The following is a 17,153-nucleotide window of genomic DNA, read 5'->3' as shown; positions in this document are numbered from 1 at the left end:
GTTCTTTTGATAGTTTTATTAGTTTTATGCTCATTTCATTGATCCACCCTTTCTCTCTTTTATTGATATATGCATTTCAAGTGTGTTTCTTATATCAACATATTGTTGGATTCTGGTTTCTAATCTATTCTATCTGCTTCTGTTTTATGGGTGAGTTCTTCCAATTTACACTCAGAATTATCATTTCTAACTTTGTCTTTCCCTCCATCTTATCTTCTGTTTGTCTTCTCCTTTTTTATCCTGTCACTCCTCTAAGTCTGTTTTGGTTTTAACCATGCTTTTCTTTATCAACCTCTTTCTCTTATCCCCTTTTCCCCCTATTTTCCTGTTGGGTAAAATATATAGCTATACCCAATTGAGTGCAATATAAATTTTTCTTCTTACCATGAGAGTAAGGTTAAAGCCAGGGGTGGGGAACCTGTGACCTCGAGGCCACATGCGGCTCTCTAGGTCCTCAAGTGTGACCCTTTGACAGAATCCAAGGTCACATGCGGCTCTCTAGGTCCTCAAGTGTGACCCTTTGACAGAATCCAAACTTCTGTGAAGTCAAAGGGCCACACTTGAGGACCTAGAGGGCCGCATGAGGCCTTGAGGCCTCAGGTTCCCCATCCTGGTTTAAACATCGCTTAACACCCAATCATTTCTCCCTCCACTATAAACGCACTTCTTTGCACACCTATTTTATGTGAAATATTTTTTCCCATACTTCTTCTCACTTCCTTCTCTCAGGGTATCCCTCATTCTCACTCATCCATTGTTTTTTATGTTCTCCCAAAATAATTGACATACTCCCATACCTTCTGTTTATGTAAAATCCTTCTAACTGCGCTAATAATGATCATTTTATTAGAAGTTACATGTATCATCTTCCCATATAAGAATATCAACAATTTAACCTGATTGAATCCTTTATAATTTATATTTTTATAGTTTATAATTTCTGTGTCATGTTTACCCTCTTTATGATTCTCTTGAGTCTTGTATTTGAAAGTCAAAATTTTTATTCAGTTCTGTCTTTTCATCAGCAATATTGGAAAGTCCTCTATTTCATTAAATACCCTCTTTCTTCCCCCTTGAAGGATTGTACTCAGTTTTGCTGGGTAGGTTATTCTTGGTTGTAATCCTAGCTCTTTTGCCTTCTGTAATATCATATTACAAATTCTCTAGTCCTTTCAGGTAGTAGCTGCTAAATCTTGTGTGATCCTGACTGTGGCTCCATTATATTTGAATAGTTTCTTTATGGTTACTGAAAGTATTTTCTCTTTGACTTGGGAGTTCTGAAATTTAACTATAGTATTGAAGAGGGTTTCATTCAATTTCAGAAGTCAAGACCTTTGTCACTTTTCCCTTTACCCCTTTTCACCAAAAGGAATTTGGCTCCCATTTGTAGAAAATCCTTAAAATTTTTAGATTCCTTGTAGACTCACTTTATCTCTCTTTGAAAGCCTTAGCCTTATCTTTTAATCTTATTCAAATGCACCTCGGCCCCTAGCTCTAAAAAGAAGTTTGTCTACCCCTCCCAGAAAAACCTTAAAGTTTTGAAAACTGCCTTTATTTCCCTTTGAAAGCTCTCTTTATCTCCCTTTGAAAGCAAACTTCCCCCTTCTAGTTCCCTTCATTATCTATTCTCATTGTTTATTCAAATCCCTCAGACCTTCCAAAAGGAATTCTCACCTGGACCCTCTTTCCCAACCACCTCCCCCCTTCAACTGGCCTTTCACTGTGGCTACACCCAATCTCCCCTCCATTGTTTTACCTCCCTATGGCCCCTGGCCATTTCCCACCCTCAATCCTAGCTAGGATCCAGGAAGTCCAGGTCCCAGGAGTTCAATTCACCCCAGCTTACTAGCCACTCCCATTCAGATCTTCATAGGCCCTTCCTCCCCTCACCCCAAAACTACTTGGCCACTACTAGGTCCCTCCCACAGTCTTTCTGAATTTAAGAGCCACCTTTGCCCCCATTCTGATACTGAGAATTTCTCAAGCCCAAAGGCTGAGACTCTCATGCCCGCTAGTCCTTATGGGCGCCATTGATGTTTGGGTTCCTTGGGAGTCTGGCCTATATGCTTTATCTTTAATAAACTATTTCTCTGGCTGGAAGAAGATTTGGGTTAAATTCATTCAGGCAGACCTGGAGCCACGATCTTGGGGTACCACTGTGCATCTAGGAGCACCCCAAATCTCTACACCTCTTCAGTATTGCTAGGAGTTTTCATTTCAGTATCTCTTTCAGGTGGTGATTAGTGGATTCTTTCAATTTCTATTTTACTTTCTGGTTCTGGGATATCTGGGTAGTTTTCTTTAATTTTTTTTTTTTGAAATATGATGTCTAGGCTCTTTCTTTGATCACAGCTTTCAAGTTATACAATGATTCTTAAATTATCTCTCCTAGATCCATTTTGTAGATCAGTTGTTTTTCTGATGAAATATTTTACATTTTCTTCTATTTTTTTCATTCTTTTGACTTTAATTTTTTTTTCTTGATGCCTCATGGAGTCATTAATGTCCACTTATTCAATTCCAATTTTTAAGATATTATTTCCTTCAGTGAGCTTTTGTATCTCTTTTTTCATTTGATTGATTTTTTAAAGGTGTTTTCTTAAGTATTTCTGTGCCTCTTTTTCCTAGCTGTTAATTGTTTTTTCCTAATTTTCTTGCCTTGATCTCATTTACTTACCTAATTTTTCCTCTACCACTTCATATTTGATTTTTTGAATACTATTTCTTAGCTCATTCAGAATTTTTACTGTACTTGTGTCCAATTCACTTTTTTTGAGGCTTTGCTTGTAGCATTGCCTCCTTATAAATTTGTATCTTGATTTTCCTTGTCATCTAGTTTTTCATGATCTTTTTTATTGCTTGCTCATTTTTCCATCCTATTTCTTAACTTTGAACTTTGTATTTAAATTGGGATCTTTTCCCATCATGGAGGAATAGCACTGTCCCAAGCTTTCACACTGCTGTTTTCAAAGCTAGTTCAGGAGAATTGGAATTTTTCAGTGTTTCCAAGGTGGTGTCTTCTGGGCAGAGGTGTGGTCACTGCTCTCCTGCTGCGTCTTACACAGGAAGAGACCCTCTTCCACTGTAGCTGCAAATGCTACTGCTCCTCAGAGCCCCTTCTCCTGTGCTGTAGCAAGTGCTCTTCTCTACCTTGGAATTGCTACTTGGAAGTGGGTATGTGCAATAGTATTGCCAAACAGCACCCTGTCCTGTTTGCAGTACTTAAAGAGGGGTCCCCTGTACTCTAATGCTGAGTTGTCCAGTCTCCTTATCATCTCTGGGAAGAAGTCTTCAGAATAGGCTGCTGCTATTATTACCTTCACCTCTAAGGCAATTATATAGTTATGTAATTATATATTATATAATTCTTATATATATATCACATAAATAAATAGTTCTTTATGAATTAAAATTCTATATCAATATTTATATCTATGTAGATATCAATATTTTTGAGAAACAAAGGAATGTCTTGGAATCAGGATGAACTGGATGTAAGTCCTGGATAGTGACTGCATCATGCTATACAAAGTATTTAATAATAATAACAATAATAATAATAATAATAATGATGATGATGATGATAACTAACATTTTATGGTGCTTACTATGTGCTACTAAGTGCTTTACAAACATTTCATTTTATCCTTACAACAACCCTATGAGGGAGGTGCTATTATCTCTATTTTACAATTGACTGAGATAAAGAGAGTTGCCCAGAGTCACACAGATGCTAAGTATCTGAAGCCAAGTTTGAAGGCAGGTCTTCCTGACTCTAGGTCTAGCTCATTATGTACTCAGTGTCCCCCAACTACATTCTGAGATTTTAAATAGTAAAATGGGTTCCTGTTTGCATTGGGAGATGGGAGCTTCCTGAACAGGGGTTCTCTATATAAATGAAAGAAAGAAAAAAAAAACTGTTCCAGAAACAAGGACCAAACCAAAAAAATCTTCCACCAATTATTAGTTTTATTTTGCCATGACAAGGGTACCTGGTACACAGGTATCCAAGAAAGAAGTTTAAAAAATTTTTGAAGGTTGTTTTAAGAACTATTATTTAGGCATCACTGAAAATATTCAAGAACTAGAATTTTATCTTAAATTTATTTGGCTGATTTGGTTCCCCTAATTCATTGCTTCAGGGATCTGTGATTCCTTTTCATATAGGCATTTTTTCTACTTGGATAGTGACTAAGGCCTTTGTAGAGTGTCTTCATGAGTTGTCAAAAAAAAATCATCAGTTAATCAAGAAGTATTGATCAAGTGCCTACTATGTTGCAGGCATTGTACTAGGTATTGGAATACAGATTTTGTTGTTGTTCAGTTATTTTCAATCATGTCTAACTCTCCATGAACCCATTTGGGGGTTTCTTGGCAAATATATTGGAGTGGTTTGCCATTTCCTTCTCTAGCTCATTTTATGGATGAGGAAACTGAGGCAAACAGGTTAAGTGACTTACCAAGGGTCACACAATTACTAAGTGTCTGAGACTGGATTTGAATTTGGGTCTTCCTGAGACCAGGCCAGGCACTCTTTCCACTGGGCTACCTAGCTTCCATGGGAAAACAGACACAAAGAATGAAAAAAAAATTCTTATTCTCAAGGAGCTTTTACTCAATGAAACAGATGACAAGTTCAGTTAGAATTATATATAGACATACAATCCATACCGGAGCCATAGGAAAATATTTTCTAGCTTAATATAGGACTTCCCAGAATTTGCTCCCAAGAAACACCAAAATAAGACTTTAGCTTTACTGGATTTAATATTAGCTGTATTATTGTATATATTGCATACTTATTTTAATCCCACCATTCTTCTTCCATGCTGTCACCCTGATTTTAAATCTAAATTACCTTTCTCTGTCATTTATTCTTCCTTTCCTATTTCTTTATTCTTTTTTTTCTGTTACATTGGTTTACTCTTTTTTAGTTCTGGCTTCTTTTCTCCTCACTTTCTCATAATCTTTTCTCCCTTCATCATCATGGGACTAAGATCTAGAGGTCAAAAATCTAAGAAGTGACTTAATAATAGCTTTCAATTATATGAAAAAGCTATCATATAGACCAGGGATTCTTTTTTTGTATGTGACATGGGCCTATTTAGTAATCTGATGAAACCTATGGAACTCTTTTCAGCATGTTTTTAAAAAATACAAAATTAAATACTTATAATTATAAAGGAAACTATTTCTGTGGAAATATATTTATCAAAATATTGTTTAAAAACAAGGTCAGGGACCCTGAGTTCCAGATCCTCAATATAGGGAATATGTATGACTTGTTTATAAATACCAATAATAAAGAAATGAATTTAAGATTTAGTTTTAAAAAATCTTAAGTATTAAAATATTCATTGTGAGAGGTTCATAGAAATATTGAATTTTCTCATAGTTTTAGTCATATATTACTGATTCTTATTTTTATGTCACAGATACTGTCCTGATGTAGGTTTGAATATCATTTGATATAATTACTCTAATCATTTTTCATCTTATCATAAAATGGTGAGGAACAAATTGCTACCTATAGCTACATTACTACCAGAATGTGATAAAAATATTGACCCTTTAGAGAAACATTTTTCTTTAGGTTGAGAGATGTTTGTGACATAAAATTTCAAAAAGTATACAATAATACATGTGTTCATTAATACACATTTACAAAGGTTTGTGAGCTTCTGAATTCTTTTCAGGATACATTATCATGCTCTTCATGGCCAACCTCACCAGGTCTGAGATGGGAAAAGAGATGGTGTGACCTTCGATTAATCCCCTTACTTCATTCACGTTTCTCCCAGTACCTCCCTGGATCAGATTTGTGTAGGTGAGTGGCTCCATATTAATTTTCTATTGCCAAGAAAATATGCTTATAAACTTGTTGTCTCTGTGTGTGTGTGTATGTGTGTGTGTATAGTGAATGTGTGCATGCAAATTTTACCTAACTTCATCATTATGATAGGATATGGAAACTATTTTGAAAAATTTCTGAGCATTTTTAAAGTCAGCCTTAAATATCATGATCAATCCTTAATACAACCTAAACTCAAAAGAGATGGAGAAAGAGCTGACAACTGCACAGATCCCAGAGCATAGTTTGTTATTGTTATTGTTGTTTGTTTGCTTTTAAATAAAGACCATTTAGTACAACCCACTCATTCTACTAATGAATAAACTTAGTCCTAGGGAGATTAAATGACTTGACCAAAGTCACATAGGTAGTAAATATCAGAGGCAAGATTTGAGTACATGTCTTTACACTGTACCATACTCACTAGAGATTCTCTGGAACTACTGAGTTTTTCTGGAGGGAGGGCATTCCTTCTTAAGGGGCAGCTAGGGGGCTCAGACTACACCCAGCCTGTAGTCAGGAAGACCTGAGTTAAAATGCAGCTTCAGAGGCTTAATAGCTGTGTGATCCTGGGCAAGTCACTCAGCTGTAAAATGAAGTGAAAAGGAAATGACAAAACTACTACAGTATCCTTGTCAAGAAAACCCCAAATGGGGTCACAAAAACTTCGACAGGACTAAAACAACAAATACCTTTTTAAAAGGACTTAAGTTTGCAATAAATCTTTCAGGCTACATTTGCTTGGCTTTGACTTGATGTAGTTCAGGGGTTCAGGGGTGCTGGGCCCCCAATATCACGATACATGGGTCCTGCCTGAAAGAATTTGACCCAAGCCTTCTTTCAGCCAAAGACAAGGTTTATTAGAACATCTGTCATATCGGGCAGACTCTTAAGGAATCTGAACATTAGTAAGCTATTGACTAGATTATAAGAATCTGTCCAGTGGCTAGATTTTAAGAATCTAAGCATCTTAATGGAGACAAGATGGACCTTATATACAGAAAGACTGTGGGAGGGATCTAGGAGTGGCCAAGTAGTTTGGGGTGACTGGAGGAGGGGCCTAAGGAGATCTGGATGGGAGTTGCCAGTAAGCTGAGGTGAACAGAACTCCTGAGACCTGGACAATGGAACCTAACTAGGATTAAGTGTGGGAAATGTCAGGGGGCCATAGGGAGGGCTAGGCCAGGTAAAGGGTAATAGAATTGGGAGATTGGGTATAGTCACAATGAAAGGCCAGTTGATAGGATTATAGCCTCAGGTGAATGCCAGAGAATGCCATGTGGGAAAGTCCAGGGTTTTTCCTTTCTGGGGCCCAGATCCCATCCTCATCAAGTCTAGATTTGAACTCAGGGAGATGAGCTTTTTTGATTATAGGCCACAACTTTATCTACTGTGCTAAGTAGTTGCCCCAAGAGTTAGGGAAGTTAATGCCAATTTCATGTCTAGTTCTGCAAATATCATCTCTTTCTATTACTAACTCTACAAACATCAATGAAAATTATCTGGAAATTAATCAAATTTAGGTATCAAATCCTCTACCATCTGAATAAATAATTTGAATGTAGTGAATATTAAACTTTATAGAGTTGGATAGAATCTTATTTTTAAACTTCATTATATTATATATGAATAAATATTATACTGTGTTTAGAGGCAGCTAAGTGATACAATGAATAAAATACTGGACCTGCGGTCAGGAACACCTGAATTCAAATCTGGCTTCAAGCACTTCACTATTTGTGTGACCTTGAACAAATCACTCAACATCTATTTGCCTCAGTTTCCTCAACTGTAAAAGGGACATAATAACAACACTGACTTCCCAAGATTGTTGTGTGGATCAGATGAGATGATTATTGTAAAGCACTTAGCAGAGTGCCTGGCATATAGTAAGTGCTATGTAAATAGTAGCTATTACTTACTGTTATTACTATATTTTTGAAGTTAAGTTCATATAAATATCAGTAAGGACACATTGTTTTTATTAGAATCATGCTATTTCATCTGCATATGGCAATTTCCAGTGTAGAGAACCTCCTTGAGAAATGCTTATTTGCAACTGCTCTGCCCTCCAGTCTTACTGAGTTGCCTGGGGCACTGGAAGTTTAAGTGACTTGTCAAAGGTCACACAACTAAGGTTGTTAGAAGATGGACCTTAAATCCAGGTCTTTCTAACTTTAAGGATAGACATCGAGCTGCTACATCATACTGACTCATATGTTATATTAACATACACAGAAGCAAATCTAAGTCTGAAAATAGCACCAGAATGTTGATAACCAACTTATATGCTCCATATGTTTTCAAGAACAAATCTCCCTCCACAAGGATTAAATTAAATTCAGGAAGTTTTAACTATAATTTTACTCATAGAAAGGTATTTATCTATAAAAGTCTGGGTAAACAGATGGAGACTTTTGTTTCTACAGCTAACTCTTCATTCATATAAATGCTGGATAAAGGTGACTGAAGGATTTTAATAATGGTAAATACAAGCCTCGATAGTCCTTCAGAGTACCATGGATTCCCATCTTGACCTTCCCCCCTTTCCTCTCTCAAACCAAGAAGAGCTGAACTCTGAAAATTCATGGAGTGCATTTTGATTTGAATTATGCCAATAATGATTTAATAACCAATTCTAAAACCATAATGTTTAGTTAGTGTCTAAAGGTTGGGCTAAACTTATTAAGTAACAACATTGTGTTTCTAGATCAGTATTGTATGGCTCTACCACAAAGAGGGAGCAGAGCCTGCAAACTGTAGGCCAGTCCATTTATTAGAAAATAAGACTACAATTTTGAGTTCAATTATTGAAATTTGTTGTGAAATTCAACAGTCTTTAAGAGTAATTCTTTTTGCTGAAAAGCATGAGCAGAAATCCCTAGACATTTGAAAACAATATTTTTTAAAAAATGGGAAATAAAAAATACAAAGGCAAAATTACCCTTTCCATAACACTTTAATTATGTAGCTGTTTTCTAGCAAATATATTTCTTTTTAAGCTAAGAATCATAAAACAGTTTGAGTGTTCTCAAGAGGACAGAAAACTTTGTTAGAGTTTAATGCCCCTTTTCACTAAATAAATAGGTAATGGAGGATATTGATTTCAGAAAGAGTCCCATAAACTATAAAGAAACTAAGTAAATTATTCCTGCTTACTTCATGTCCAATAATTCTGTCTTTTTTAAATTAAATGCAAACATCTATTTTTTTTTTCTTTTGGGACATCTTCTGTGAAGAGTAAACACCAGTCTTGGAAAATTATTAGCCAGATAATACTCGACAGTATGGGAGAGTTGCAAGCCCAGTCAAAACTATCTTGAGTGTAGCATAGGAGACAGCAGTGATGAGGGAAATGACAATTATACTTTTGTTATAATTGAGGAAATTGAAACACAGGAAGGCTATATGACTTACCTACCTTTCTTACTTATGTGGTAGAAAAGGTGGTAAAAGAATTCTGGATTCTTAACTCATCTAGTCATATGAAAAAGTCATATGGACAAGAGACCACACTTAAAACAAGAAATATTTCAAATAATTCATTTAGCATATACAAAAAGATTTACCCCAAAGTGCAAAAAGTTGATTCAGAGAATGAGAAAAAATGATACAGAGGCCAATATAGGTTTCTTAAGAGTTATAAATTTACTTTGAAATTATTTATATCTAGTAACTCATATGTATATGTATTTATAAGTATATAGGTGTATTATATAATTTAATAGTCCAAAGGTTGATCTAAATGAATATTATTTTAATCAGATATTACTACCTAATAATATCAATAATTTTGCACAGATGTATTTGTTTTCATAAAAGGCTAATATTTGTAAAAATGTGCTTTCTTATACATTACATGATGTCTAGTTCTACTAAGCCAGAATTTTTTAACCTTTTATCTCATGAACCTCTATGGAAATCTGGTAATCCCTATGGACCCTTTCTCAAAATAATATTTTTAAATGCATAAAAAAATGTAGGATTACAAGGAAAACTAATTCTTTGGTAAATTATTAGTTTGTTTTTTTTTTAAGTTCATCAACTCCAGGTTAAGAACCTCTGCTCTTAGCAGAGAGGTGAGAAATGTACATATTACCATGCATCCATTAGTTCTATATTTCCATAAATTGATGAATTCAATTCTGAAGTTTGTTTTGAAATGTCTCACTCTGTTGATCATTGTTATTAAAGACAAGAAAGTTGTGTAAAGTTATTGCTTCCCAGAGCCTCTTCTGACGACACATATGTTTGCCCTGTCATATACTCAAAAGAACATTATATTAAAAAGAATTTTTGTTTGCCTCCCACTGAGGTAGAGTAGGATATCCCTGATTTATAAAAGCAAAATCAGAAAATGTATATCCAGGAGACTAGAACTAGGACTCATGTAAAAATAAGATGGACTTTGGATTTGTGTAGTCTCACATTCCAACGGCATCACTGTGCGCCCAAGTTATAAGCTATGAGTTGAACACAAAGAGGAGGAGAGTGGCAGAATGCCTAATGAAGCATTCTGTACCCACCATATGCTTTGTGGGTTTTTTTTATTTGTTTATTTTGGGAAATGAAATAATATCTAATATCCATGGATCTACAGCCACCAAAGCTTTTTCAGGATGGAAGCCAAAAAGGGTGTTTACTGAAAACTGAGAGATGTGTACAACTTTTATAGCATTTTGAACACTGAACGGCAGAAGTTTTCCATTGCTTTCTAATTGCTTGGAACTTAAATGTGGTTTGTTATGCAATCCAATATGCTGTGGCAAATGCACATAGTGGAACAGAGAGGCATGAAAGGCTTGGATGGTTTCCATTCATTTCAGTGTCTTTCACTTCTGTTGTGCCTAGCTTATGTCCAAACAATGCAAAAGCACAATGTAAAATGGAATAATTAAAGCTGTGGGGAGTAACTTGGAATTCTACAGCATTTTCATAAGCAATTTAGGAGAGGATCATTTCATTTTCTTAAACAAAAACATAATCAATGAAAGCCCATAAGGAGTACTTAGATACTGCTCATTTCATTCTAAGGAAAACTTTGGTCATTACTGAAAATGGTAAAGTTTGCATAGGGGTTAGAATATAGATTTTTGTACCATGAAGGGACCTAATACGTCACCCTATCTAACCCCTTCTTTTTACAGTTGGGCAAGTTGAGGCCCAGAAAGGTTAAGCAATTTATCCAAGGTCAAGTAGTAAATAGAAGAACTACATCCTTCTCTGTAAAAGGAGAAGGTTGGAGGAGATGATCTCCAAGGACACTTTCCAGATCTAAATCTAGTACTTCTGTGATTCTATTAGATTAGTATAGTTGAGTCTCTCTCCATAATAATTATATCAGTAACCTACTCCCCTGGGTATCTGATGATACTACAAAACAACAAGTGGTTTGAAAAGTAGACAAAATAATGGCATATCCTCTCTGTGTAAATTTGCATGGCCAATTCTGCATTGATTAGAGTTATCTAAATTTCTTGAGACTTCTGCCATGAAAATAATTAACCCTTCTCTCCCCAGTGGTGCCAAATATTTCTTTTTCCTTCAAGAACAGTTTTTACTATCTTGAAATTGTGTGTTGCCTAGATTCACCTTTACTGTTCCATTTTCAAACTTAGGCATTTATAAGATTCAGAATGTATGCGTCACATTGGTAGGAAGAAAATATTTTCAACAAGTCTTATCTTATCTTTGAGATGAGTATTTAGATAAATAGGATTATTTTCTGATCTGATCTCTCATGATATATCTACAGGCAGAATGCTTTTCAAGTAATTGCTGTGGATGGGGTGTGCAGTGGAATAATTCAGTGTCTCTCTGCTGAAGACTGCATTGATTGGCTACAAGCAATAGCAACAAATATTTCAAACCTCACAAAGCACAATGTAAGTGTGAACCTAAATGATTCAAAGGATTCCCAATGATACTGAATGAGAGCTATTGTAAAATTCTCTTGGGTTTCAGCCTAGACATAACTGTGCATAAAACTTGCTTGGAGCTCCCACAGAGAAGCCAAGCTGTTTAACTTATTGAAAGTTATAATTTTACTATAAGCTATCTTAGCTGCCTTTATCAGGTTTAGAACAAAGTACTGTCTCCACAAGGTACCAACACATAGCCAACAAGAGTGCATGACAAATGTTGGTTATGCTCAATATATCTACTGTTGTACTTACTGTGCTTATTAAATACAATTAAGTATATGCTTTGTCAATTCAAGTACAATCATATCTTGGAGATATTGCAGTTTTGGTTCCAGACCACTGCAATAAAGTGAATATCACAATAAAGCAAGTCACACAATTTTTTTTAGTTTCTCAGAGTGCATAAAAATTATGTTTTTACTATACTGTAGATATTATATTATGCCTATTAAACAATGTATATACTTTAATTAAAAACACATTATTGCTAAAATTGCTAACCACTATCTCAGCCTTCAGCAAGTTGTAATCGTTTTGCTGGTGGAGGGTCTTTCCTCGGTGTTAATGGCTGTTGATTAACCAGTGTGGTAGTTGCTGAAGGTTGGGGTATCTGTGGCAATTTCTTAAAATAAGACAACAATTAAGTTTGCCGCATTGATTAACTCTTCCTTTTGTGAAAGACTTCTCTGTAGCATGTGATGCTGCTTGTTAGCATTTTACACACGTTAGAACTTTCAAAATTAGAGTCAGTCTTCTCAAACTCTGCCACTGCTTTATCAACTAAGTTTATATAATATCCTTCAATATTGTGGCCAGAGGAGAAGGAGAAAGATGATGGAATAGCTGGTTTTTGAAGCAATCATAACACATATAACATTTATCACTTAAATTCACCCTCTTATATAAATGCAGTTTGTGGCACCCCAAAATAATTACAATAGTAATATCAAAGTCACTGATCACACATCACCATAAGTGGTATAATAATAATGAAATACTAAAAAATAGAGACATCATTTTGCCTACATACAAAAGTCCAAATAGTCAAAGGTATGGTTTTTCTAGTAGCAATGTAAGGCCATGAAAGTTGGACTAAAAGTAAAGCTGAGTGCCACAAAATGGATTATTTTGAATTGTGGTGCTGAAGAATTTTGAGAGTCCTTTGGACAGCAAAGAGGTCAACTCAGTCAATATTTAAAGAAATTAATTCAGACTACTCATTGGAAGATCAAATACTAAAGCTGATGCTTAAATGTTTTGGCCGCATAAGGAAAAGACAGGACTCATTGGAAAAGACCCTGATGTTGAGAAGGATTAAAGGCAAAAGGAAAAGGGAATGGTAGAGGATGAGATGGATAGATAGTATCATAGAAGCATCAAAAGTGGGCTTGGACATACTTCAAGAGATGGTGAAGGATAGAAGGGCCTGTTGTGCTACAGTCCATGAGTCCGTACAGACTCATAAAAAGTCAGACACAACTGAATGACTGAACAACAACAAAATGAAAAAGTTTGAAATATTATAAGAATTACCAAAATGTGACACAGAGACAAGATATGAGCACACACTATTGGAAAAATGGCACCAACAGACTTGCTGCAGGCAGAGTTGCCACAAACCTTCAGTTAAAAAAAAAGGAAGTATTTGCAAAGTGTAAGAATGTGAAGTACAACAAAATGAGGTATGCCTAGAGTAAAGAATTTCAAGGTGATATTAGAAAGTTTATTAGTTTTATGTGCTATAGGATGTGGTCTAGAAATATCTGAAAGGTTAGAGAAAAAGGAATCAGAAGGGGAGGCATTCATAGCTGGAATTCTGAAGAGATACTGAAGTTCTGTGTTGCTACCATTATAAAAAACATGATAGAGGTGCACCATCAGAGGTTAGGGCCAAGTATAATAAATCCTCTCAAGTTGTTCTCCTACTTTTTTCTTTTATTTAAATAGTATTTTATTTTTTTCTAAATTACACATCAAGAAAATTTTTATCATTCATTTTTACAAGATTTTGAGTTTCAAATTTTTGTCCCTTCCTCTTTACCATTCCCTCTTCCAAAAGAAGGTAGGGAATTTGATATAGGTTATGCATGTATTATCATGTAAAACATATTTCCATATTAGTCAGTTGTGAAATAAGAAACAGATCAAAAGGGAAAAAAATGAAGAATAATAAAGTGAAAAAATATTATTCAATTTGCATTCAAAATCTATTAGTTCTTTATCTGATTATGGATAGCATTTTTCTTCATGTGTCCTTTGTACTTGTCTTGGATCATTGTATTGCTAAGGAGAGTCAAGTTATTCATAGTTGATCATCACACAGTTTTGCTGTTACTATGTACAATGTTTTCCTGGTTTGCTCATTTCACTTTGCATCAGTTCATTCAAGTCTGTCCAGGATTTTTTTCTGAAATCTTCCTGTCCATCATTTCTTATTGCACAATAGTATTCTATTACATTCATATACCTGGTTCAGCCAGTCCTCAATTGATGGGCCTCTCCTCAGTTTCCAGTATTTTGCAGTACAGAATGATCTGCTATAAATATTTTTGCACATGTAGGCCCTTTCTCCTTTTTAATGATTTCTTTGGGATACAGACTTAGTAGTGGTGTTGCTGGATGAAAAGGTATGCACAGTTTGGTTGCCTTTAGACATAGTTCAACTTGCTCTCCAGAATGGTTGGATCAGTTCAAAACTCTACCAATAGTGCCTTTGTTTCCCAAATTTCCCACATCATCTTCAACATTTATCATTTTCCTTTTTTTGTCCTATTAGACAATCTGATATGTGTGAGGTGGTACCTGAGAGTTGTTTTAATTTGCATTTTTCTAATCAAAAGTGATTTAGAACATTTCTTCATATGCCTACAGATAACTTTGATTTCTTCATCTGAAAACTAACAGTTCATATCCTTTGACCATTTGTCAATTGGGAAATGGCTTGTATTCTTAAAATTTTTACTCAGTTTTCTATATACTTGAGAAATGAGGTCATTATCCATAATACTTGCTGTAAGATTGTTTCCCTGCTTTCTGCTTTCCTTCTAGTATTGGTTGATTTGTTTTTGTTTATACAAAAGCTTTTTATTTTCATGTAATCAAAATTATCTATTTTACATTTCATATTATGCTCTCTTTCTTGTTTGGTCATGAATTCTTCTCTTCCTCATAGATCTGACAGGCAGACTATTCCTTATTTTTCTAATTTGCTTATGGTGTCACTCTTTATGTCTAAATCATGCACCCCTTTTTACCTTATCTTGGTACAGTGTGAGATGTTAGTTTATACCTAGTTTGTGTCCTATTGTTTTCCACTTTTCCAGCAGTTTTTGCCAAATGGTGAGTTCTTACGTGAAAGACTGAGGTTTTTGGTTTTATCAAACAAAGGATTACTGTAACCATTGACTACTATGTCTTGTGTAACTAATCTATTCCACTGATCCACCACTCTTCTTTCTTAGCCAGTACCAGGTAGTTTTGATGATTATCATTTTATAATATGGTTTGAGATCTGGTATTGCTATGCCACCTTCCTTCATATTTTTTTTATTAATTCCCTTGATATTCTTGACCTTTTGTTCTTCCAGATGAATTTTGTTGTTATTTTTTCAAGTTCTATCAAATGATTTTATTTATTTATTTATCATTAAATATTTAATATAATATCCCCTAAATGATATATGATATATAAAAATATAATACAATATGCTATCCCTTAAGTAAATAAATATTTATTTATAACAAATGTTTATTAAATATACTCTTTATTATTAAATACTATCAAATAATAGTTTGGTATGACACTGAATAAATTAATTTAGGCAGAAATATCATTTTTATTATATTGGCTCAGCCTACTTGTGACCAATTGATATTTTTCAGTTGTTTAGATCTGACTTTATTTGTGTGAAAAGTGTTTTGTGCTTGGGTTCATATAATTCCTAGGTTTGTCTTGGTAGGTAAACTCCTAAGTATTTCATATGGTTTACAGTTATTTTAAATGGAAATTCTATTTCTATCTCTTCCTGCTGGGCTTTGTTGGTCATATAAAGAAATGCTGATGATTTATGTGGGTTTATTTTATACCCTGCAACTTTGCTAAGTTGTTAATTATTTCAAATATTTTTCTTGTTGATTCTCTAGGGTTCTCTAAGTATATCATCATATCATCTGCAAAGAGGGATAGTTTTGTTTCCTTGTTGCCTATTCTAATTCCTTCAGTTTCTTTTTCTTCTCTTATTGGTATAGCTAATATTTCTAGTACTATATTGAATAAAAGTGGTGACAATAGACACCCTTGCTTCACTTCTGATCTTATTAACAAGGCTTCTAGCTTATTCCATTTCATAGAATGCTTGCTGATGGTTTTAGATGGATATTGCTTATCATTTTAAGGATGACTCCATTTATTCCTATGTTCTCTAGTGTTTTTAATAAGAATGGGTTCTGTATTTTGTCAAAAGCTTTTTTTTAGCATCTATTAATATAATAATAAGATTTCTGTTGGTTTTGTTATTGATATGGTCAATTATGTTGATAGTTTTCCTAATATTGAACCAACTCTGCATTCCTGTTATAAATCTCACCTGGTCATAGTATGTAATACTTGTGACACATTGCTGTAGTTGCCTTGCTAGTATTTTGTTCAAAAATTTTGCATCAATATTCATTAAGAAAATTAGTCTGTAATTTTCTTTCTCTGTTTTAACTCTTCCTAGTTTAAGTATCAAATCTGTATTTGTGTCATAAAAGGAGTTTGGTAGGAATTCTTCTTCACCTATTTTTCCAAATGATTTATATAGTATTTGAATTAATTTTTCTTTAAGTATCTGGTAGAATTCACTTGTGAACCCTCTCCCTGGGGATTTTTCCTTAGGGAGTTCATTAAGGGCTTGTTCAATTTATTTTTTTTTAAGATGAGATTATTTAGGCATTCTATTTTTTGATCTGTTAAACTGGGTAATTTTTAATAAATTCTTCAAAAGTTTTCATAAATATTTATTCATTGATTTAGCTCAGATTGTCAAATTTATTGCCATGTATTTGTACAAAATATTTCTTAATGATTGCTTTAATGTCTTCTTCATTGGTGATGATTTTACCTTTTTCATTTTTGATACTGGATATTTGTATTTCTTCTTTCTTTTTTTCAGTCAAATTAACCAATGGCTTGTCTATCTTTTTGGCTTCTTCATAAAACCAGCTCCTAGATTTATTAGCTCAATAGTGGTTTTATTTTTTGCTTGTTTGTTTTTACTTTCAATCTTATTAATCTCACCTTTGATTTTCAGATTTCCAATTTGGTGCTCAATTGGGGATTTTTAATTTCTTTTTCTTTTCTTTTCTTTTCTTTTCTTTTCTTTTCTTTTCTTTTCTTT

General features: G+C 34.2%; 1 protein-coding gene across 1 annotated transcript in view; it reads left to right on the top strand.

Annotated features, from left to right (window-relative positions):
* The window catches only part of LOC114031732 (gamma-1-syntrophin), a 488,334-nt gene that overhangs the window by 152,177 nt on the left and 319,004 nt on the right, over positions 1–17,153 (top strand). The window contains exons 9-10 of the mRNA XM_027846876.1: positions 5,697–5,827; positions 11,607–11,736. Of these exons, the coding sequence (XP_027702677.1) occupies positions 5,697–5,827; positions 11,607–11,736 (261 nt within the window). The remainder of the gene's footprint in view (positions 1–5,696; positions 5,828–11,606; positions 11,737–17,153) is intronic.

Source organism: Vombatus ursinus, unplaced genomic scaffold (genome assembly GCF_900497805.2).
Source record: "Vombatus ursinus unplaced genomic scaffold, bare-nosed wombat genome assembly UNPS02015255.1, whole genome shotgun sequence".
NCBI lineage: Eukaryota > Metazoa > Chordata > Mammalia > Diprotodontia > Vombatidae > Vombatus > Vombatus ursinus.
Note: the sequence above shows the minus strand (reverse complement) of the source record. Positions and strands in the feature narration are given on the sequence as shown.